This window comes from Panthera leo, chromosome C2 (assembly GCF_018350215.1).
Source record: "Panthera leo isolate Ple1 chromosome C2, P.leo_Ple1_pat1.1, whole genome shotgun sequence".
In the NCBI taxonomy this organism is placed as follows: domain Eukaryota; kingdom Metazoa; phylum Chordata; class Mammalia; order Carnivora; family Felidae; genus Panthera; species Panthera leo.
The window spans coordinates 71,451,155-71,473,746 of NC_056687.1; the positions used below are offsets into that span (position 1 = coordinate 71,451,155).

General features: G+C 41.9%; 1 protein-coding gene across 3 annotated transcripts in view; it reads right to left on the reverse strand.

Annotated features, from left to right (window-relative positions):
* TFRC (transferrin receptor) overlaps positions 1-22,592 on the reverse strand; it is a 52,710-nt gene that overhangs the window by 21,288 nt on the left and 8,830 nt on the right. The window contains exons 2-4 of one of the 3 annotated variants that reach the window (XM_042903372.1): positions 12,561-12,580; positions 1,396-1,454; positions 615-825 (exon numbers count right to left, since the gene is read on the reverse strand). In XM_042903372.1, the coding sequence (XP_042759306.1) occupies positions 615-825; positions 1,396-1,431 (247 nt within the window). In that variant the 5' untranslated portion in view covers positions 1,432-1,454; positions 12,561-12,580. Of the gene's footprint in view, positions 1-614; positions 826-1,395; positions 1,455-6,473; positions 6,551-8,538; positions 8,576-12,560; positions 12,581-22,592 lie in introns of those variants that run through there. The other 2 variants (XM_042903371.1, XM_042903370.1) reach the window with 2 other exon arrangements.

Genomic DNA, 22,592 nt, shown 5'->3' on the forward strand with positions numbered 1-22,592 from the left:
TCTCTCTCCTCTCTCTGCCCTGCCCCCCACTCACTCTCGCTCTCTCTCAAAATAAATAAATATATACATACGTATTTTAAAAAATCTGCATATAAGTGGACCCACACAGTTCAAGTCCATGTTGTTCAAGAGTCAACTTTATAGTAACTCTAAATACTTGCCTTTTAATTGTGTTTAAGTTTATTTATTTATTTATTTAAGTAATCTCTATACCCAACCTGGGGCTTGAACTCTTGGCCCCGAGATCAAGAGTCACATGCTCTACTGACTGAGCCAGCGAGGTGCCCCTAAATAGTTACCTTTTTAAAATATAGGTAACTTTTCTTCCCAGAAGCCTTCTTTAAATCCTTAGGCCAAGCTTCTATGCTACAGATATCCTGTGTGTATTTCTAGTATAACATTTGCACATTACAATGAAATGATTCATGTGTCTCTCTTCTTCCACCAGGCCAAACTCAAAGGCAGGCATAGAATCTTAGTCATTGTTGTTGTATTCCTAGTGCCTAGCATAATGGCACATAAAAAGGCACAAAATAAATGTTTGCTTGGCTGAATTAACAGATTTCCTGGAGTCACTCCCAAGGAACATTTAAGTTTTGAATAGCCACTCTTACCAATCAAGAAAAAGAGGATTATAGCGATAGTCCCATAGCAGATAAATCCATTAAACCTTTTTGGTTTTGTGACACTGGCACCATTATCCCTCATGTTATTGTCAACATTTTCTTCTTCGTCTGCAGCTAGTTTCATCTCCACATGACTATTGTCACCATCTACTTGCCGAGCCAGACTAAACCGGGTATAGGACAATGGTTCTCCACCAAACTGAGATTTGAAGAAAAGAGAGAAGAAAGCATCATGAAAGAGAAGAAAGGGAAGAGGAACATTTACCAAAAGTTTGGTTAGGTACTATACTTAGTAGTGGACCATTACTATGACTTGCTATATATTCTTAAGGAAAAAGAAGTTCCTCTTTCAAAGCAACATTCTTCCTGATACCTAGTTCTGTCAATGGTAGATGGGGGCTAGATCACACACTGGCCTTTTTCATCTCATTCAGCCTTTTCATTCAGGGTTTCTGTTACATATGTCTACTAACATAGGTATACATTTTGATCAGCTTTCTTTGTTCATCTTATCAATGTGGCTGTCCCCCTCCTACCATACTTGAAATACCCTGTATGTTCTTACAAGATTTCCCATAGTTAACTCCACACAAGACTGAAGATACCCTTTGTGGGAGGAGTTACATCGCCAAGCCACCACTTCAACATAAAAAAATACTTTATGATAGCTTTGAATATTACTTCATGCTTATTGGGTGAGAGCCATTCTTCTATATTTCATATTCTCACAAACTGGTGACAAGGAATAATAAAACTTAAAATATCTTACCAAGGTAGAGAATGCTGATCTGGCTTGATCCATCATTCTGAGCTGCCACACAAAAGAACCTAGTATTAAAACAGAAATTTAATACAAAATAGATACCATTGTACCAGTTATAAGAGGTTTTCATTACCATGCTAAATTATTATATATCAAGTTTACTTTTAAATATATTATCACATTCCCAGAAAGGGTCTTTAATAAAGACATTTAGTTCATAGGAAAACTAAATTTAATATAATCCTTGATTAGATCCTGAGTTGAGGTGGGGTGGAGGTGAGAACAACTACAAAGGATATCATTGGGAAAAATAAGAAATCTGAATACAGACTACATAGTGGATAACAGTACTGTATCAGATTAGATCTGGAGAGTGTGACATATTCGATTTGATTATATTAGATTTGGAGAGTGTGATGATTTATTCTGTTTTTGGAAAAGAATGCCCTTGTTCTTAGGAGATTAATGCTGAAGAATTTAAGAATTTAGTATTGGGGCACCTGGCTGGCTCCATTGAAAGACCATGTAACTCTTGATCTCAGGGTCATGAGTTCAAGCCATATGTTGGGTGTAGAGATTACTAAAAAAAAAAAAATTGGAAAACTTAAAAAAAAAAAAAAAAGGATGAAGTATCCTAACACTTATTTCAAATAGTTTAGTTTAAAAAAAAGGGTCTATGGGGCGCCTGGGTGGCGCAGTCGGTTAAGCGTCCGACTTCAGCCAGGTCACGATCTCGCGGTCCGTGAGTTCGAGCCCCGCGTCAGGCTCTGGGCTGATGGCTCAGAGCCTGGAGCCTGTTTCCGATTCTGTGTCTCCCTCTCTCTCTGCCCCTCCCCCGTTCATGCTCTGTCTCTCTCTGTCCCAAAAATAAATAAAAAACGTTGAAAAAAAATAAAAAATAAAATAAAAAATAAAAAATAAAAAAAATAAATAAAAAAAAGGGTCTAAAAAAAAAAGGGGGTCTAAGAGGGGCACCTAGAGGCACGTAGGTGGCTCAGTCGGTTAAACATCCCACTCTGGATTTCGTGAGTTTGAGCCCCACACTGGGTTCTGCACTCATGGTGCAAGCCTGCTTGGGATTCTCTCTCTCTGTCCCTCCCCTGCTCACTTCCTCTCTCAAAATAGACTAAAAATAAATTAATAAATTACTTTAAAAGCATATAAGAAATTGGGGCGCCTGGGTGGCTCAGTCGGTTAAACGTCCGGCATCGGCTCAGGTCATGATCTCACAGTTTGCGAGTTCGAGCCCCACATTGGGCTCTGTGCTGACAGCTCAGAGCCTGAAGCCTGCTTCGGATTCTGTGTCTCCTTCTCTCTCCGCCCCTCCCCTGCTCATGCTCTGTCTCTGTCTCTCAAAAAATGAATAAACGTTAAAAAAAAATTTTAAAAAAGTGTATAAGAAGTAAAGCAAATGTGGTAACTGTTAATAATTGATGAATCAGAATAAAGGGTACATGAATATGGATATATACTGTACTATTATTTCAAGTTCTTCCTACCATGGTTCTACCATGTCTATTTACCATGGTAGGTAAATTTAAGTAACTGAATTTGGTAGTCAAAGGGACAAATACAATAGACTAGCACCTGGGGGGAAAAAAAACCCAAAGTAGAATTAAGTCAAGACTGGTCATGCTAAAAAGACCTGTAACAAACCATCTTCAATATAAAAGGAGAGAAAACATGATCCTTCTGATTAAAGGAACAGTTCTTACAAATGATTTGACAGATCTTTGATGCAAAACGAATAGACAAAAGAAAAACACACCATGCTGTTTTACACACAAAGAAGCCAACCATCTGAGATGTTCAGTGTCTTATTCAAGGCTGAAAACTGATAATCCAAAAACTGAAGTTCAATGGGTTACTGAGTTATAAAAATTCTGTTCTCATCTCCAGAAATTTAAGAAATTAATCTTAACCTTCAAATCACTATGTTGTGTACCTAAAACTATATATTGTATGTCAACTATCCATAAATAAAATAAATTTAAAAATAAATAAATGACAGCCATTTTATTATTTTTTAAAGATTTAAAATTTTTTTTATTTGAGAGAAAGAGAAAAGAAAGAGAGTGGGGGAGGGATAGAGGGAAGAGAGGGAGAGAGAGAATCCCAAACAGGGGAAGGTGCAGAGGGAAGACAGAGAGAATCCCAAGCAGGCTCCACACTCAGCACAGAGACACAGGGCTCAATCCCACGACCCTGGGATCAAGGCCTGAGCCGAAATCAAGAGTTGGATGCTCAACCGACTGAACCACCCAGGCACTGCTAAAAGATTTTTTTATTTTCAAATAATCTCTACACCCAACATGGGGCTTGAACTTACAACCCAGAGATCAAGAGTCACATGCTCTACCAACTGAGCCAGCCAGGCAACTTAACACCCATTTTAAAGGTGAAAAACACCTCTATAACCAACAGAGTTCTATGTTAAGTTAAAGCACTGGTATTTAGTGAAATCCAGATTTTCTAATTAATTTGATTTGAGTGCATCTAAATGTTTTAAAGCGATATTATGCTGAGATATATAAAATGGTCATTTATTTCATACTATTTTAAGGCTTTTCCTACACTACAAGTACACTTAACAGAGCATTTAACATGCACATGTCACAAAGCAAACTGAGATATATACAGACTATAAAATAAAAGACGTTATATAAACTGGCATTAGAAAAGTCTCCTATCAAAACCTATTAACAACAACAAAAATTTAATCCCCAAGCTTTAACGACCAGAGCCAAGAAGCAAGATCATATTCTTAGAAGCAAAGTCTCTTGCCCTATCTGGTACAAAAAGTTTACCATTATCACTGCACCAGAACCCTACAAACCCAATCACTAGAACCAGAACTAGAAGACCCCACCCTGAACCAATTTTAATCACCCTTTTCTAGGAAAAACCAGTTTACAAGTTTAATGCTGATCTGAACCAGCCATTCCTCAAGGTTTCCAGTTTTAAATTAATTTTGAGATTAAAGTGACAACACTTTTAAATAAATGATCTAAATAAAGGATTTAAATAAATGATGAGATTGAGTTGATTGCAATTCTGCATAAACAGATATTAATAGAACATGTAATTATGATTTTGTATAATTAAAATCTAAGTACAGTTTTAACTGAGAACACCAGTATGTTATTTCTATTTCAATATCCAGACACAAAATGAAGACTATAACATAAAAGAAATCAAGTCAGAGGAAAAAATTGTGACTTAGGCAATTCCCATTTTAACTTCATAATTTAACCCCGCATCTATGAATAACACGATAATTCTAGGATATCTACAAAAGTTACTCCTTAAGTTTTATATACAAAAAAATTGAGTCATTCTTTCAAAATGACTTCATACATGATAAAGCTTTGTATTGAAAAGAACCCCTTACTGAATTTTCTTTGAACTGAAATCACTCTAATTTATGTACTCTAGAAGCATCAGAGAAACTTTTCCTACCAGTTATAATCACTGTCTATAAACAGTTCTGTTTATAGTTACATAGTTCTGTTAAAAGATGGCATCTAAAAGCCAAACATCTTTTATTACAGCTTATTTCACGATGTCACCACCATTGCTGATAATCCATAACAAGAGACAAACCAAACACCAACTGGATTTTTGTACATATTAGCACTTTGTGTATCTTTGGTGCTCTCAATGGTAACTTGAAAACCTATTCAGTTTCTCACATTAATAATGAAAATTAAAGTAAGCAAAACAGAGCCGTGTATGTTTTGAACATGAAATGGAAGGAGTAACTGAGTCTTTTTTTTTTTCTTTCTGAAATGTCTTTTAATTGAGCCATGGGATGGAAGACAGGAGGCAGGCGAAGGTACAAGCTAGACTACAGTCCTAAACTTCTTTATAATTCATATCATCTCATTCCTACTTTCTTCAAATGTGGCATTAATTTCTATTTAATGTTTTTAAATACAGTAAATGCCTTGAGGTCTTAAGCTACTTTGGGGTGTCTCAAGACCAGGAGTCTGTACACAATACATACAGCTGAGGATGGAGGGATCTTTGCACCAAAATACATGGTCATCTATGTATAACATACCCAAAACTGCTACTCCATTTTACCTGAAATAAGAATGAGTCACTTGTTATTATTGACAAGCCTACTTCCATTTGGAAAATGCGCCACAGCCTCAAGTCCTTGCAGCACACATGAAACAAAGTTCCTCTACTTGCTTTTAAGGCTCTTTGTTCTAAAGAACTTCACTACCTACTAAGTGCTGCCCTCTACTATCTCCAAAATGAGACAGAATTCAGTCCCTGCCTCTACTAACATCCTTCCTTTGTTCTACTCATCCTTCCTTTCTTCTTGACTCAGCTCAGGGAACATCTTTATGTTCTCTGATTGATTTCGCTACCCTATACTTGATAGGGAATTTACAAAGAATAATTAACAAAGAAAGATATTTTATTTCTTAACAGTATGGGGACATACTTAAATGTATGTAAAGTTCATTTCTCATATCATTTGGAAATTACATAAAAAAGAATACAATGAAAACCTTGCACTTGGAACTGGAATCATCTCCCATCTCTGCCACTACTCTGGTTTATTCTGGAATCACAGGACAAAGCATGGATAGTAGGGAGATTTTAAAAAGGAGAAAAACTTCAGGGGCGCCTGTGTGGCTCAGTCGGTTGAGCGTCCGACTTCAGCTCAGGTCATGATCTCACAGATCGTGAGTTTGAGCCCCGCGTGGGGCCCTGTGCTGACAGCGTGGAGCCTGGAGCCTGCTTCGGATTCTGTGTCTCCCTCTCTCTCTGCCCCTAACCCACTCGCATTCTGTCTCTGTCTCTCTCAAAAATAAACATTAAAAAAATTTTTTTTTTTTAAGTAGAAAAACTTCACGGGCACCTGGGTGGCTCAGTCGGTTTAGCATCCAACTCAGTTTTGGTTCAGGTCCTGATCTTATGGTTCATGAGTTCGAGTCCTGCACTGGGCTCTGTGATGACAGCATGGAATTCTCTCTCTCTCCCTCTCTCTCTGCCCCTCCCCTGCTCTCTCTCTCAAAATAAGTAAACAAACAAATTTAAAAAAAAGGTAGAAAAACTTAAAAGGTTACCTGGTGGGGCTCCAAGATCTTAAGCAATTGGTTATGGATACCTGTTTTGCAAATTGCTTCCCTATGCATTTGCAGGAGAAATGAAAAGATGACATGAACCTACAAAACTTCTTCAGGGCCCCCAGGACACATATAATAATTGTGTCTACCCAGGATGGTCAAGCTCTTTCCTAGTTTTAAGGGTCTAAAATGAAACCCCATAGAGGAAAACAAGGAGAATCTTCATTTCTATTCAGCTTTCTGTAAAAAGATTGTCCAATTCAGTCTACCTGTACAGTGCTCATCTGAGAAAGCAGACAAATGGCACATCCAGAGAAGGGTTCCAAAAGGCCTCAGAAGATCATTTTTAACTAGCTTTCGTTGTTGTCTGATTCAAGTTTCGCCGGGCACCTTGCTCCACTATAGTTAAGTACGTTATCAGAGGCAAATAACTGCCACAACCTAGGGCAGAGTTAGCGGAGTTGTTGTCTCTACCCAACAATCTTCAGTACAGGCTAAGTTCACAACCATTACTTCACAAAAACATTCCATATTCTATCAAAGAAAAGTTAAAAGGTGCTATGCTGTAAGTCGATTTTTGGAAAATATTTCATATCGATGACAAAACGTTTTAAGTTCTAGATCTTGTGAAGTATACTAAATTTATGATAATCCAAAACAGAAAAAAGAAGAGCCAAGAAGTACTTTAAATAGACTAAACTTGAATTTTGCAGTAGACAACAACTTCTGGAAATCACCTTAAACGTCTTTGTCAGTAAGGTCAAACTCCCTAGCTCAGAGGCAACTGAATCAGCATCTAGTATTCCAACTCCTATCTAAGCCTGGAATAAAGATATCAGGTATCCATGTACTTTTGTAAGAGGACAACTACTTCCTACTTCAATCCTCTCACTGCACCCCCCAAAAAAGGGAGAAAGCAGAAACAATTAAGTTCCCTGCTTTACCCAAGGTCGCTACAGAGGAAAAAAACGTTGACCGAAAAAAGTCAAGTCACAAAATATTTTCTTACCCTACCCACTACATTAGAAAGCTATCCACTAGAAAGTGACACAATGGGCGTCTAAGACATTTGTCAATATAGCAAGCCCTTTAACCATACTGCTAATTTCCTGAAAGGGAAAGCCAATTCTAATCTAAACAGCTTTCACTTGGCCTCTAGACCATAGCTTTCATAAAGTAGAAGTCTTATTTCTGAATCTCCCATCTTATAACAAGGAAAGCAATCAGAATATTCTTCGAGTCAGCACCTGCGGCATTCAAACAGCTTCTGCCTAGGGAAAACTGAGAACCCACACACAAAGCCAACGGCATCGCTGAAAGATCAGGTTGTGCCGGAGTTCAAACGCACGGCTTACAGAAGCTCACATCAAATTCCCAGGGCACACTCGTAACCGAGTGGAGGACAGCTCTGTCACTTTGAGCAGTGAGACCACGATCAGGGTAGGCGCCAAGAGAACGTAGGGCTACAAGCTCAAGGTCACCCGCGCACCCCGACAGCAGTTCTTTGGGGAAACTTCCCGGAGTAGCCACGTGCTCCCAGCAGAGCCAGTCTACGCTGCGGCAGCGTGGCTCGCACTCCCGCGCCCGCGGCCTATGGCTGTCCCACGAGGTCCTGTATCTTTTAAGGACGAGCTAGTGAGGACAAGGGATCGGGGTGGCCTGAGGAACGGCCGGAAGCAGAATGGCGAGGCGCAGAGCGACAGCCGGGTACCCCTCATCCCGCCTTCAGTGCCTTAACGGAGAAACCATTCGCCGCCCGGCGAGACGAGAAGGGCGCAGAAAGGCAGAGAAGGGCAGCCCTTCTCCGCGCCGCGGCTCCACCTTGCTGCACCTGCAGCCCGCTCCCCGCGCCGCGGCGGCCCCTTCCAGTCCCGCACGCGGGCCCCGCTCCATCCCGCCCTCTCCTCCCGCCCCCCCCCCCCGCGCCTCCCCGCGCCCCCTGCGGTCCCCCAATGCAGCTGGACAGCACCAAGGGGGCCCGCACCGGAGACCGCTCGCACCCGCCCAGCAGGCTGAGGGGAGGCCAGGAGGGTCGGCGAGATTCTAGCTTCGGCGCGTCACTCACACAGTCTCCCCCTCCGGCCGCTACCGCCCGAGCCGCTACAGGCCGAAGCTGAAGCTCTGTGGGGGATGTACGCCCCCAACCGGCTGTTTATAACCTGGCCCCGCCCTCTTCCGACCCCCCCCAGGCTTTGCGTCACTTCCTGCCTCACGTACACCCCAGAGGTGCCCTGGAAATGGACTGCCTTGGGCGAGCCGTGAGCACGCACTGGGACAAGGGCGCTCGACTAGTGTGCGCGGAGGGGCGGGGAGGAGCGGGTTGGGGCGTGGTCGGAGGGAAAAGGCGCCAAGCCTGCAGGTGCCGGGAGGAGCCGTGGAACCCGCACTGGCTTCCTCCTCGTCGCCTTCCGCCGCGTCCCGGGCCGCAGCCTTGATACCCGGAGCTCTCCGTCTAACCTTGACCGACCTCCAGGCCTTGCAGTACAAAGGGTGATGGTGTTGGCGTTTACTTTTACATCTTGGATACTTAACACTGAAATAATTCCTTAAAGTGTATGCCCTAGTTGGAATATTAGGTAGCCAATAAAGACATATTGTGAGTATATATTTTGCAGCCTCAGAAGTGCTTAGGATAAGCAAAAAGGAAAAAGAATTAAAAGCAGAATGCAAGTTTGTATTTAGGATGTGTAAAAAATGCACGTGGACCAAGACGGGCACAGTGCTTTGCATAATGTTTAATGCATGAGGGAATGAAAAGGAAAGCAGAAACAAGTGATTTATTAGGGGGGCATAATTGTAGATGAACTTTAATGTTCATTGCCATTATTGTTATTATAAGGTTGTGTAATGCATAACAAAATAGGATTCTTGTCACTTTTTAAACTCTTTCCAACAATCACACCCGCTCCCCGCCTCTAGTCGGTCCAGGCAAGAAGATTGGACAAGTTTACAAACAGGTACAAAGCGAGAAAACGGGCAGGGCCATAAAAGAGTCATAGATAAAGCGCTTTCCAAGTCCGAGCCCTGAGGGACAATGAACAATCCTTTAAAATGCAAATCCGTTTCCTGGCTTGGGCTCCGGCTCTTCCCCCAATTCTGCGCTAAATTTCAGGAAGTACCACGAGGTTTGCGCACCGCCCCCTTCCCTTTGCCCCCCGTTCTTTAAAATCTCGCCCCAGAGAGGAATATTTTTAAACCTTATAAGCAGAAACATAGCTGCATTTTAGAGGGTCTACGCAGGAAAAAGTGAAATCGAGGAATGGGACGGATAGGGATTAGCTGTGGAGGGGCCGCCTTGAAATTCCGACAATGGGCCGGCTGAGTCCCTTCTCCCTTTCCTTGCCCTGTGGGATCTTAACAAACATGGCTAGAATCGAGGTGAAAATCTTACAGCCACATGGACAAACGGGCTAAGGATACCAAGGTTAGGAGGAACCTACGAAAATCCAAATTAAAAATTTTACATTCACTGGTACAGCAACTGTGGAAAACTGTATGGAGTTTCCTCAAAATTTAAAAATAGAACTACCCTGGGGCCAGTAATAGCACTGCTGGTGGTTACCAAAAGACACACACACACACACACACACACACACACACACACACACACACACACAAAATCAAAGGGATACATGCATCTCTATTTTATATAGCCAAACTATGCAAGGAATCCAAGCGTCCATCCATAGATGAATGGATAAAGAAGATGTGGTGTACAGATAAAATGGAATATTATTTGGCCATAAAAAATAATAAAATCTTGCTATTTGCAATGACATGGATAGAGCTAGAGATGATAATGCTAAGCAAAATAAGTCAAAGAAAGACAAATACCATCTGACCTCACTCATATGTGGAATTTAAGAAATAAAATGAATGAGAAAAGAAAAAAAAAGACAAACCAAGAAACAGACTCTTAACTATAGAGAACAAACTAATGGTGACCAAAGGGGAGTCAGAGGGGGGATGGGAGAAGTAGGGAATGGGAATTAAAAAGTACACTTACCATAATGAAAAAAAATTTTTTTTAAAGGTAACCTGAAAAAATTTACAGTCACTAAAATGAAACAACCAAGAGGACACCACTTTAAACAGTATGTCAATTATATTTTTAATTTCATATCTTCTATTAGCAATAATGGACACTATGGAATTAAATTCCCTTTACTACCCCTTTCTCCCTAGAAGTTTTGCAGGCTCTCCCTCCTCTGCAATTTCAAGTAGATGAATATAAATTTGTCTTGCTTTGTTGCAGAATCTATACCCACTGAGAGGCAAGTTTGCTTTGTTTGGTGTTCCATACAAATGGTCCAACATCTTATTTTTTTAATCTGGTTTTCACTGTTGTCATTGAGGTTGCCATTATTACACAACATTAGCTCCCACTTCTGGAGACCCAATAATTTGGATGCTTGCAATGACATGAGCTTTTCATCATCTTTATTTAAACTATCTGGCCTAACTGAAATGCCTATTATTCAAGGTCCAATCTTCTTCAGACGTAAGAGACCTTAGAACTGAAATTCTTGCAGTTTGGGGAAAGGAAAATTTTTTCCTCCATCCTGGACAATTGCGGCTTATATGCCATGCTGAGCTAAGGAATGGGAGACGGGCCTGGGGCTTTAAATGGGAAGAGGATATTTCACAGGACTATAAGAAGAGCAGGTGTTAGGTAATTAAATGTTTGCCCTGCCATACAGATGGGTCATTCAGACAAAATTCATCTCTCTTAGTAATGCTTACTGAAAATGGGATTAAAATACCTGCCTTGCAGATTTTCTGTGTGTTTAAATGAGATACGACAGGCGCAAGCTCCTAAAAACACACAGTAAACTGGCACATAATAGACTTTGGTCAGCGTTGGTGGAGTCAGCCTGGGTGGGATGGAGCAGAGTCAGGCAGAAAAGTAACATGGACGATGTCTGCAGACTAGTGTAGGATTTTAGGTCAATGAAGAGGAAGAAATGAGGCTGTCAGCCTAGGAGAATGATTTGCGCAAAGATTCTGAAGTGACAACGAGCCTGTGGCATGCCAATGTTAAAAGACCCTAGTCTACAGAAATACCTGACAGCTACATCAGGGGAATTACTGGTGGAGAAAAGGGTACAGGAGTCATCAGCTATAAAATTCTCTCCCTCTCCCTTTTTTCTTCACCTGGAGATGAAAGCAGAAGTCTTGCTATTTGGTGAAGGAGAAATTGCAGGAAAAAACCAAGCCAGAAGAGCCACTGACATAGTGAAAAGGCATCCCAGCCTAGAAGTCAGCAACTGGTCTCAGAGCTGTTACCGATTGTGGTGTAGAAACATGGGTTTAATGGCTCCATGTATCAGTTTCCCCATTGGCCACATGGAGATAACACCCTTTTATTTCCTTCGCCAGTGAATTAAAAAGTAGGAAAGTTCCTTAAACCACACGGTTATACAGATATAATGTGCAGCTAGTTCAGAGCCCAAGCCACTTGAGTAAATGTGGCCAGAGTGGGGAAAAGCCTGGAAATGGGAAAGTTCTAAGCAACTATTACTTAAGAAAAGGAAAGTTGTCTTTAACGGCTTTCAATGTCCTGATTACAGAAAAAAAAAAAGACTCATTGGTAATGGCTGAGAAGAAAAGGTAATTAATTGCCATTATTATTAACATTTACTGTAGTAGTGTAGTGCATCAGACAAAGACTCACAAGCAGATATGAAACAAATCTATACCTCTGAAAAGACAGGGGACACAGAAGACAAATGGGGAAACAGAATTTATACTTAAAAGACAGATAACAAGGATGCAAATGTTAAATACAAGCAAAAATAAAAGCAAGCTGGGGTCTATGACAGCAAAATGTCCAGATCCGAAAAGATACATGAGGCTCTGATGTGCCCACTAGGACATACCTGTAGTTCTCTAAATCCTGCTCCAAATTATATGCCTATGTAGATTCTAGTTAATCTTTCTGTTTAACTGTTTTTAATAACCTATTTTTAATAGAAATGTACAATTGCATGTAGACACATTCTCCTCTCTAACTCAGGCACAGATGCAGCAAGAGGGAACTTTGGCTGCTTGTCCCATAAGATCAAAGTCAAAATGTACACCTCTTACCTTAGTTATAGACCAGGAACCTAGGAAGAAAAAAAAAAAAAAAAAGGTGAGTAGAGGAGGGGGAAAGGCATCATAAACCCAAAGATACAAGAGGATGCAAATTGGAGGTGGGAGGTTCTTCATTTTAGTACTTTGTTCCTTACATTTAAAAACATTAATCTTTTTGGGGGAACCTGGGTGGCTCAGTCAGTTGAGTGTTGGACTTTGGCTCAGATCACGATCTCACAGCTTGTGAGCTCAAGCCCGCATCAGTCTTGCTGCTATCAGCACAGAGCCTGCTTTGGATCCTGTGCCTGGCTCTGTCTCTGCCCTCCCCCACTCACTCTTTCTCAAAAATTAATTAATTAACTAATTAATCTGATTATGTTATGTATATTTTATCAAAATTTAAAAAACACATTAATATGCCAACTCACTAACAGAGTTCCTTCTGGTGTCGTATCTATGGTCCAAATGACCATATGGACCAAATGGACCAAATGACCATCTTAGGGTCAAAAAAATTTTTAGTTTTTTTAGATTCAATTTATTTATTTATTTATTTATTTTATTTGAGAGAGAGAGAGAGAGAGAAAGTGGGGGAGAGGGGCAGAGGGAAGGAGACAGAGAATCTTAAGCAGGCCCCATGCTCCGTGCAGAGCCCAGTGTGGGGTCCATCCCACGACCCTGGGATCATGACTTGAGCCAAAATTAAGAGGCAGACACCCAACTGACTGAGCCACCCAGGCACCCCAGGATCAAATATTTTTGATGGCACTCGATGCTAAAACTTTGGGTAAAATTTTATTTCACAACTCCGTACACATGTGTGTGTATATGTTTGTGTGTGTATGTGTGTTTATGTGTGTGTGTTCACAAGAAACAAGAGTTTTATGAAATAATACCTTTGCTATGTACAAAACGCTATGGAGATTTCCGTTTAATTTTTGAAATGTTGATTTCAACCCATGAAATTGATATCTCAATGGGCTGTGACCTGTGTTTGAAAACCACAGTCGGAGGCCATCTCCTGTCTCAGAGCACAAGTCTTGTTAGTGAATAGGACAAATGACTTGCTCAAAGTTAAATTTCAACTCCCAAGGTTTTTCCCTGTTACTTTGCCCACTGTTTCAACTTTCTACCACCCCATACTTCTGCAAATATTGATTGAGGTTTTATGAGTTAGAAAACACCCATAAACTATTTTCAAATGCTTTCAAATCCTGGCACGCACTTTGGCCAATCACAGCAGAGCTCTGCCTGTCCCACAGTAGGTGTTCATAGCAACCACCACAGAAGCCACCCTAACCCACATTCAGCCCCGACCACATCTCCTATTTGACAAACTGTGTCCATTTTCTTTACCTTGGAATCCTAAGCCTAGGGCAATCACTTTAGGACCAGAGTCATAAAATAAAAATGTGGAGCTCTGCACATTGGAACAGGATGCATTCCAGAGAATGGAGGTAGATTGTCAGCTCACATATTTGAGGCTGGTACTATTTTCCATTTTATTTTTCATTTTTTTTTCTTTAAAAATGTACTTGGGAACCTTCAGTTTCCTGTCCTAATTCTGCTGACTAAATCATTTTTTGTTTCCCCTGTACTAAAAGGAAGCTTACACAGGAGAACATAGAGTAAGAGCAATAGCCAGGTTACTATGGAAAAGTTTGCTCCTGTTTTATAGCAAGTGGCAAAAGTTACTCAGGGCAAGGAAAGAAGAATTAATAAGAATTAATTAAGAATTCAGAATGATTAATTTTTAAATTGATTATAAGGATATTTATGCCCATTTGCCAGTGTTCTTGGCTGGAGTTTTGAGCAAGGTATAAGGTTCTATTTAGTTTCATCTGGGCAAAATAGAACTTCGAGCTTGGAGGGAACTTTAACTCCTGTACCATCCCTGGCCTATAACAGATGTTTGATAAATGTATATTGAATTAATTGAACAAAATTCCTCTGCTTCATACCATCAAGTGATTACCCAGCTTCTCCTTAACCTTTCCAATGAGAGCAAATCTGTCACTTCCCAAAGCAGAGAGCTTTGGATAGTTCAGATGGTTAGAAAGCTTTTACTTGTATTAAACTGAATTGTCGCTCCCTCTACTTTCTCCATTTGCTATTGCTTGAAGAGTGCTCTCATGTCCACAGCTGTCTTCTCTTCTTCAGATTAAATATCCTAATCCCTTCCCAGGACTAACACAGGACACAATTCCACATCTCCCCCACCCACTGGTCACTTCTGGAAGCGTGGTTTGACCAGTCTAGGTGGAACAGCGTCACGTTCCTCTGTCCTAGAGGCTACAGCCTTTACAAATGCCATCTGTCTGCCACCCCATTCACTACCTTACCAATCACTGCACACTGTCAACTCATGTTGACCTTTCAACAGGGTTTAATGGGAACAGATTGGCCACTGGAGCAGAGAGACCTGAGTTGAAAATCTAGTTTTGCCATGTACTTGCTGATTGTACGAGTAGCCCACATTTCTCTCATTTCCATGGATAATGTGATATCCATACATTGTTGCAGTCTGATACACTGTACACAGACTGTCTGTCCCAGTATATCACCAGTCTAGTCAGCTCATGATGGAAAGGAGTGTAGCCTGCTTGCATCGGGGAGTGTCCTCGCCATCAGCACCGAATGATAACAGAACAATCGCTGCTAGGATTTACTGAGCATCTACTGGGCACTGGGAACAACTCTAATCCTTTTACAGGATTAGGATTAGTTCATGTGATCCTCATAATGATCCTTAGAAATAACAATTAACATTATCCCTGTTTTCTAGGTGTAAAAACTAGGATTCTACAGAAGTTAAAGAATTTGCCCCAGGTCGTAATGGCTAATAAGTGGTGATAAGCAGAATTCAAACCTAGGCAAACTAGCTTCTGAACCCAGCTCTAAACAACTCCACTTTACTATCTCTTTACGAATCTAATCATGGCACAGCTGACTGTATACATACAGTCTTCTCCCCAAGGCAGAATCTTTACTAAAGAGGTTCACAGACTGTCCAAGTAGGACAATTTGAGAAGATCCAGTATTTGGGGGTCTGGGGAATCCATTTAGTTTTCATTTCAGCTTTAATTGCATTTCAAAATTTGGATTCGTATTCATGTTGAGGAGGAAATCTCAGATCACTCTAAACACAAAATCTTGTAGTATAACTGATGCTCCAGAAATGTTTAACAGAATTGCGGTGCGCTCATATTTGTCCTTGCAAGATCCTGATTTCCTTAAATTCTCCCAATGTATGCTACCTTTGATAAGGAGAGTTACTGAATGAAAAGAATCATATTAACTTTGTTTCCAAAATATCAGCACATCTGTTTAGTGTTTCTTATTTTCATCTTCCTCCTTTGGACATCTGTACTTTGCAATTCTTTCACTCCTGTTGGGAGTTTCTCTTCCTCTATGGCGGACATCTGGCATCTTAAACAAGAACACTTATGGTAAACTGTATGCCATGTGATCAAACATTGCCTAAAGAGGCCTTTGAAAGAACACTGTGATGTGCTTGGTGGCTGCTGATGTGAACAGGGAAAATGAACATATGTGTCCAGAAGACACTTGCAAACAGATGATTAAATCTAACTCCCAAGTCAGCACATCCAGTGTTCGGGAAAAATACCGTATCATCAGAAACTTTTTGGTTTCTTCAGCTTAATATAGACAAGCAGACAAGTGTTCCCTTGGTTTGGAAAATGATTGTGATGAAATTTTTATTTCTCATACATGGAAATGTGGTCAAGGAGGCAACTTTTTGGTGGCTACATCTGTGAGGGCTGGCCCGGTTTGCCCCGGTTCATGTCACACAGTCTCTTAAATGGTAGGGAAGCTGTGTCCCAGAGCCAGGGTTCTAGAGCGACTAACATTCACTGAACCCAGACCCCGTCCAGGTGCTGGGTGGGGTGCTTCTACTGTGTCACACACAGTATCTTAGCCTCCCAACGATCCCGTGAAATAGGCACCATACCCATTTTATAGGTGAACGAATGGAAGCGCAAAGAATACAAAACAATTGACTTCAAGTGCCACGCTTTTTCAGTGGTATAGCCTAGCTTCAGATCTTTGAGATCTTCTATCTGAAAACCACCTTTCACTACATCTTAAGTTGGAATTTTGAAACACTGTCCAACAGGCAGATGGTTGAAGCTCTGTGCCCAGAGTAGAGTAACTTACTCCAGCCTGGACCTTATAACCATACTCATCTTAGGAACGTTTGAGTCCAATTTGTAACGGAATTTGATGTCACCGGCACAAAATAAAAGACCCTAAGATATAAAGACAAGCTCACTAGGTGCAGTGTGCCTGGAATAACAATCTCTCAGAACATTTCCCAGAAGTAGCCTATGCTACAGTGAGATTTTGAATTTGCTTAACTGATGACATGAAGGTCCACAGCCCACAACCAGGTAAGCAAAAAGCAGCCAAGCTAAAATGTAGTCATGATAAACCACTTTTTTTTTTTTTTTTTTACCTTTATTTTGAGAGACAGAGAAGGACAGAGCCTGAGCAGGGAGGGGCAGAGAGAGAAGGACACTCAGAATCAGAAGCAGGCTCCAGGCTCTGAGCTGTCCGCACAGAGCCCTATGAGGGGCTCAAACTCACGAACGGCGAGATTATGACCTGAGCCGAAGTCAGACACCCAACCAACTGAGCCACCCAGACGCCCCTTGATAAACCACTTCTAAACCTCATAAGATTACCCTTCTGAGACTGGATTCAAACAAAGAAGCATCTGAAGGGACCCACTGGCTTGTGTAATGAAGTCCAACACAGGACTCAAATGTAAGCAGTGGCAGCTCCAAAGGGAAAGAGAATCCAGGGAACAGGAGGCATTCCTGCTGAGCCCAGTGCTGTCCGCATTAACGGAGGGAGATCCCAGGTCCACCCTTAACTTTACTAAGGAAAAGGCAGGTTCCCTGCAGGTGTTGAGGTTGAATCAAACTGAAGTGGATTTTGAGATCCACATGGAGCCTGGACGCTAGCCTGGGGCTTCTTAAGCTATACTGTGCATGCGAGTCTCCTGGGGGTCTGTTAAAATGCAGATTCTGACTCAGAAGTTCCCCGTGGGGGCCTGTGACTTGACTCCGCATTTCTAACAAGCTCCCTGGTGATGCCCAGGTTGCTTCAGAGCACATTTGACTGGATTGTAGAGGAAAGAGGTTTTCATTAGCCTGCTTCTCCAGCACGCCCCACAGGGAGGGCACACTGTGTGGCCAGCTGACTTGAAAGTGGTTTCTGCTTGGCAGCTGTTTTCTGTAACTGTAGCAGCTTCTATTCTACCAAGCTTTTCTGTGGACAAGGGCAATTCCTGGGGCGATCACAGCTTAAATAAAACAGCCCTTAAGACCATTCAGCTCCTTTGCTGGAACTCCACAATTGCCAAACAACCCACTCATCCTAATTCTTGAGGCTTTTCCCTCCTGAGAGGATGTTAGCCTCCAGTATGAAGATTCAGCCTTGCCAGCAGCCCTCTTGCTCTGCACAGAGTAATGAAGACAGCTGATGAATCAGTGTTTTGTGCCGTTGGGTAGCAGATTTCTTAATGACCATAGGGGAACTGATAAAAATTGAGTTTCTGAAACTGAATTAGAGGAATGACCTATTGTGAACTTCACGGAGTTACTCCAGGAAAGAGCAGCTGGATAGCCAGTCCCTGCAGACTCTGCCCGGGAACACTACCCTGTCCTGCAGACCCAGCCAGGGCTGGAACAAGGGTAGGATTTTTCGAAAATGATCAAACACCACCACAAATACCCCACCCCCATCTTTCAAACAAACAAACAAAAACTCTTAGCTTTACTATATCACTCCTCCCTGCCCGCCCTGCCAGCCCAATCACACACTCACAAGAGATGAAACAAACCACAGCGTGCGCATTTGGGAATCTAATTTTGGAGTCTAGTTAAAGGTTGGCTGTAGTGGGGGCACCAGCCTTGACCTGCTTCCTTTTATTCACCCGATTTAGCAAGAGGGAGGTGGCCTCTGTGTCAGGACTCTCACACTTGGAGCTGTGGAGGACTGGTACGGGCATAGTGCAGGTGGCATTGTTGGGCCTTGCCTGGGAATGGGCTCTCAAAACAATCCTTTCTGCCCCAGGGTAGCCTAGACCTGAGGTGTCCCTGGCCCACCAAGGCCCTTCCCTAGAGACCGAGCCTTGGGTGAGTCTCTGATTCTGCCCCTGAGGACCTCAGACACTGAGCCGCAGCCGCTGCTTCAGCCTGTCTGGATATCTCTGTGCAATTAGCTCCTGGAAGGCCCACCCTTGCCCTGACCCATTTCTCTCTGGCTGCTTAGCACTGGGCTGGGTCATGAATAGTCCTAAACCAGCATCCTGTCTGAGTGGCAGCAGGCACCAATCTGGGCTTGTGTGCAAGATCCCTCTGCAAGAGAGACTATATAACATCGTCCTGTTTGTAAGCCTGAGCTGCTTTGGGGCCATCTGTCAAGTCCCTACTGCTTGTCTGAGGCATACCTCTGATTTTCCCTGTGTACACAGAATAGAGAGAGTCAGTCTGTGAATGGGTAGGCCTTTATGGGTTCACATTCCCATTCATCTTATCTTATTTATGGTGTATTTAATGTTTATGGAGGATCTACTGTGTGTTAGGCACTGTGCCAATAAACAGCTGCTTCAGAATGCTTCCCTTGAGGGGCACCTGGGTAGCTCTGACTTCAACTCAGGTCATGATCTCACGGTTCATGGGTTCGAGCCCCACATTAGGCTCTCTACTGTCAGCACAGAGTCTGTTTCAGATTCTCTGTCCCCCCCCCCACCCCCCGCAAAAATAAATAAACATTTAAAAGAAAGAAAGAAAAAAAGAAGGCTTCCCTTGAGTTCTCTTTGATCACTCATCTATCTTCCACCAGCCTATTATTCTACTTCTGCAGCATCAAAAGCCTTTGAAACATTAAGAGGAGCATCCTTGTTTCATATTTGTGTATCACTTAAAACAGAAAAATGGTCAGCACAGTGGATCTATAGAAGTGCTTCATCATTATCTAATTTCTAAGAAGATTTATAAAACAAGGGGGGCAACAGATATGCAAATGTCATGAATTATCTGAGAGAAGGTACGTGATGAGTTGAAGGTTAGCTACCCACATGCTCACATCTGGACCTCTACAATGAGATTCCTTCTGCTCACTGTACAAATACCAGTTTGTGTCCTTATTCTCTCTAAGTGCCAGATCTTTATTCCCAGGTGCCTGTGGACACCTCCACCTGGATAACCCACTCAAATCCAACCTGTCCCAGAGAGAACCCAACATCCTCCTCCCCAAAGCTGGGGCTTCTGCCTCCTGTCTTCCCTGCTCCAGAACACTGTGTTTTACAGATTTAGGGCAGTTCTGGGGACTCTCCCCAGAGCCACCTGGTGGGTGCTCAATAAGTATTTATTGAAGGGCACTCCTTTGGCATCGGTTTGTTCCTGGGCTCAGACAAAACCAGCCTGTTCATTGGATGACTTCTCCAAACAAGTTGCCCTGAATTAGAGATAATCACAAAATGGGTGTTGCTGGTGAAAATCATAGAGAAAAGATTCCAGCACCTCCATCTTTGTTTTTGTTTGTTGTCAGAGCTCACTCTTGGGAGAGTTTCAAGTTTCCACAAGGAAGGAAAAGAGATATTGACACGTCCTGCTTTGAAACCTCAGCATGTCACCCCAAATCACTGTCCTGGAAGAAGAGCAAGGACTTCACCTTGGCCCGGCTCCATGATATTTGGCCTGTGTCGAGTGATGGTTTCTAAGCTGTGAGGAGGAGGCTGAGACACTCCAAATAAAACTGTGTTTCTGGAAGTTGTTTGATATGTACATAAGTGTGTAGAAAATGGTCAAGAGGGAGATGCACCACACTAACAGGTAATAATGGGGGAAACTGAGTGTGGGGGCTAGGCAGGAACTCTGTACTGTCTTCATAGTGTTGTTATAAATCCAAAACTTTTCTAAAAAACAAAGTCTGTTTGAAAAGAAAAAAAGTTCAGGGGGGAAAAAACAAATGAAAAAGCAGATTGTGAAAAATTCAGGAATTGCATAATAAATGCAAAAGCTGAAACTCAAGGCAACATGTGCTTGCCAGGGACCTGTTAGACAAGGACTTCTGAGGGTTCAGAGGAGGGAAGACTGGCCAGGAGGAAGTAGGGGGCCTCCTGGAGGTAACAAGGCCTGGGGTATCCGGAAGGTTCCATCTGGGCAGGCCGTGAGCATTTTGATACCCCACAGCTAAAGCACAGAAGGTATTCAAGAGCCCGCAGACAAAAAGAAGGCACCTTTGGAACCAAAAAACTCAGACTGAAATCTCATCTTAAGATAAGTGTCTTAGAGATACGTACTTATCTCCAGGTATCTTAAGTTCTCCAAACCCCAATCATATCTCTTCTCTCTAAAATGCTATAAAATAGTGCTCATCTCACAGGTTTGAGTGAGATAATGCAGTAAAGTGTTTAGAATGGTGTGGACACCTTAGAGGGGCATCAACTGTATTAGCTGTTGCTGATGCTATTGTCAAAACTTTAGGTCAGAATGACTCCTAAACTCACTGAAGCCCAGATTCTTCTCCCCAAACTTCTCACTCTCAGCTTCCATTCAGATCAGACCCCAATTGTTCTCCCCTCCTGACTTTCTAGACCGACTTCCTTCATCTTTATTTCAGGCCCAGGGGGCCCTTCATCCACTTCTGCCATGGGCTCCTTCCCTCTTCCCCAGATAATTTCTTATTCATATTCTTTTTCTTTTTAATTTGAGAGAGAGAGAGAGAGAGAGAGAGAGAGAGAGAGAGAGAGAGAATGCAAGCAGGGGAGAGAGGCAGAGGGAGAAAGAGAGAGAATGTTAAGCAGGCTCCACGCTCAGTGTAGAGCCTGACACGGGGCTCGATCCCACAACCTGGGACCATGACCCAAGCCAAAATCAAGAGTTGGACACTTAACCAACTGAGCCACCCAGGCACCCCAATAAATTATTATTCTTTTTGTCTTTCCTGTTCGCTGATCATCCTGACCCCCTTTCCCCAAATGTGTCCTAGTACCTGTCAGTCCTACTGAGTCTCATTAAAGCCAGGACTCCTGATGCTATAGTTATTTGCTCCTATCACAGTTGTATCTTAAGATTCATCTCCAGTTAGAATTCAAAGATGATAAGAAAGGGACCATCTTATCCTAAGATATTCAACCCAAATTATACTTTTCCTACTATCAACAACAAAATAAAAAAGGCTAACGAAAGTATTGGTTTTAGAAATATAATATCTGTAGTTCCCTATAGCATGGTACCATCTGGATTATTGGAAAGGGGTGCAAAATATACATGGCCTGGAGGAAATCTCACATGAGAGGTTGGGATTATCAGTTTAGCAAAGAAAGAACCTTTCCTCTCTGCAACTATAGTCCTTTACGGTTAGCAGAATGAGATGTCCTTGGACGTCTGGTGCTTATAAGTTTACCCATTGGCAAAGAGATTGATAACATTAATCAAAGGGTCTGTATCTCCCTCCCAGGCACACCCTTACTTTCCTGTGGTTTCCCACGGCTTTAGATCCATCAGAGCAGTAAAGAGCAAGATTAATAGAGGGCCGTAAATTTAGATTTGGAGTCATTTTAGTTGAAAAGTCCTCTGTCATAGTGTGTAAGAATTCTCATTCATTGCTGGTGGAAATACAAAATGGTAGAGCCACTCTGGAAGACAGACTGGCCATTTCTTATAAAGTTACATATAGTTTTCCCATTCAATATGGCAATCACAGGCATTTACTTAACAGATTTGAAAACTTATGGACACAAAAATCCACACATGAACGTTTACAGCAGTTTTATTCATAATCTGCAAAAATTGGAAGCAACCAAGATAGTCCTCAAAAGGTGAAGGTATGAAAAAAAAAAAAACTCCAGTACACCCATACAATGGAATACTATTCCGAAATAAAAAGGAATGAGCTATTAATTCATGCAACATACAAAACATTGCTAAATGAAACATATATTGCTAAGTGAAAAGAGCCAATCTTAAAAGGTTATTCCATTTATATAACATTCTGCAAAAGGTAAAA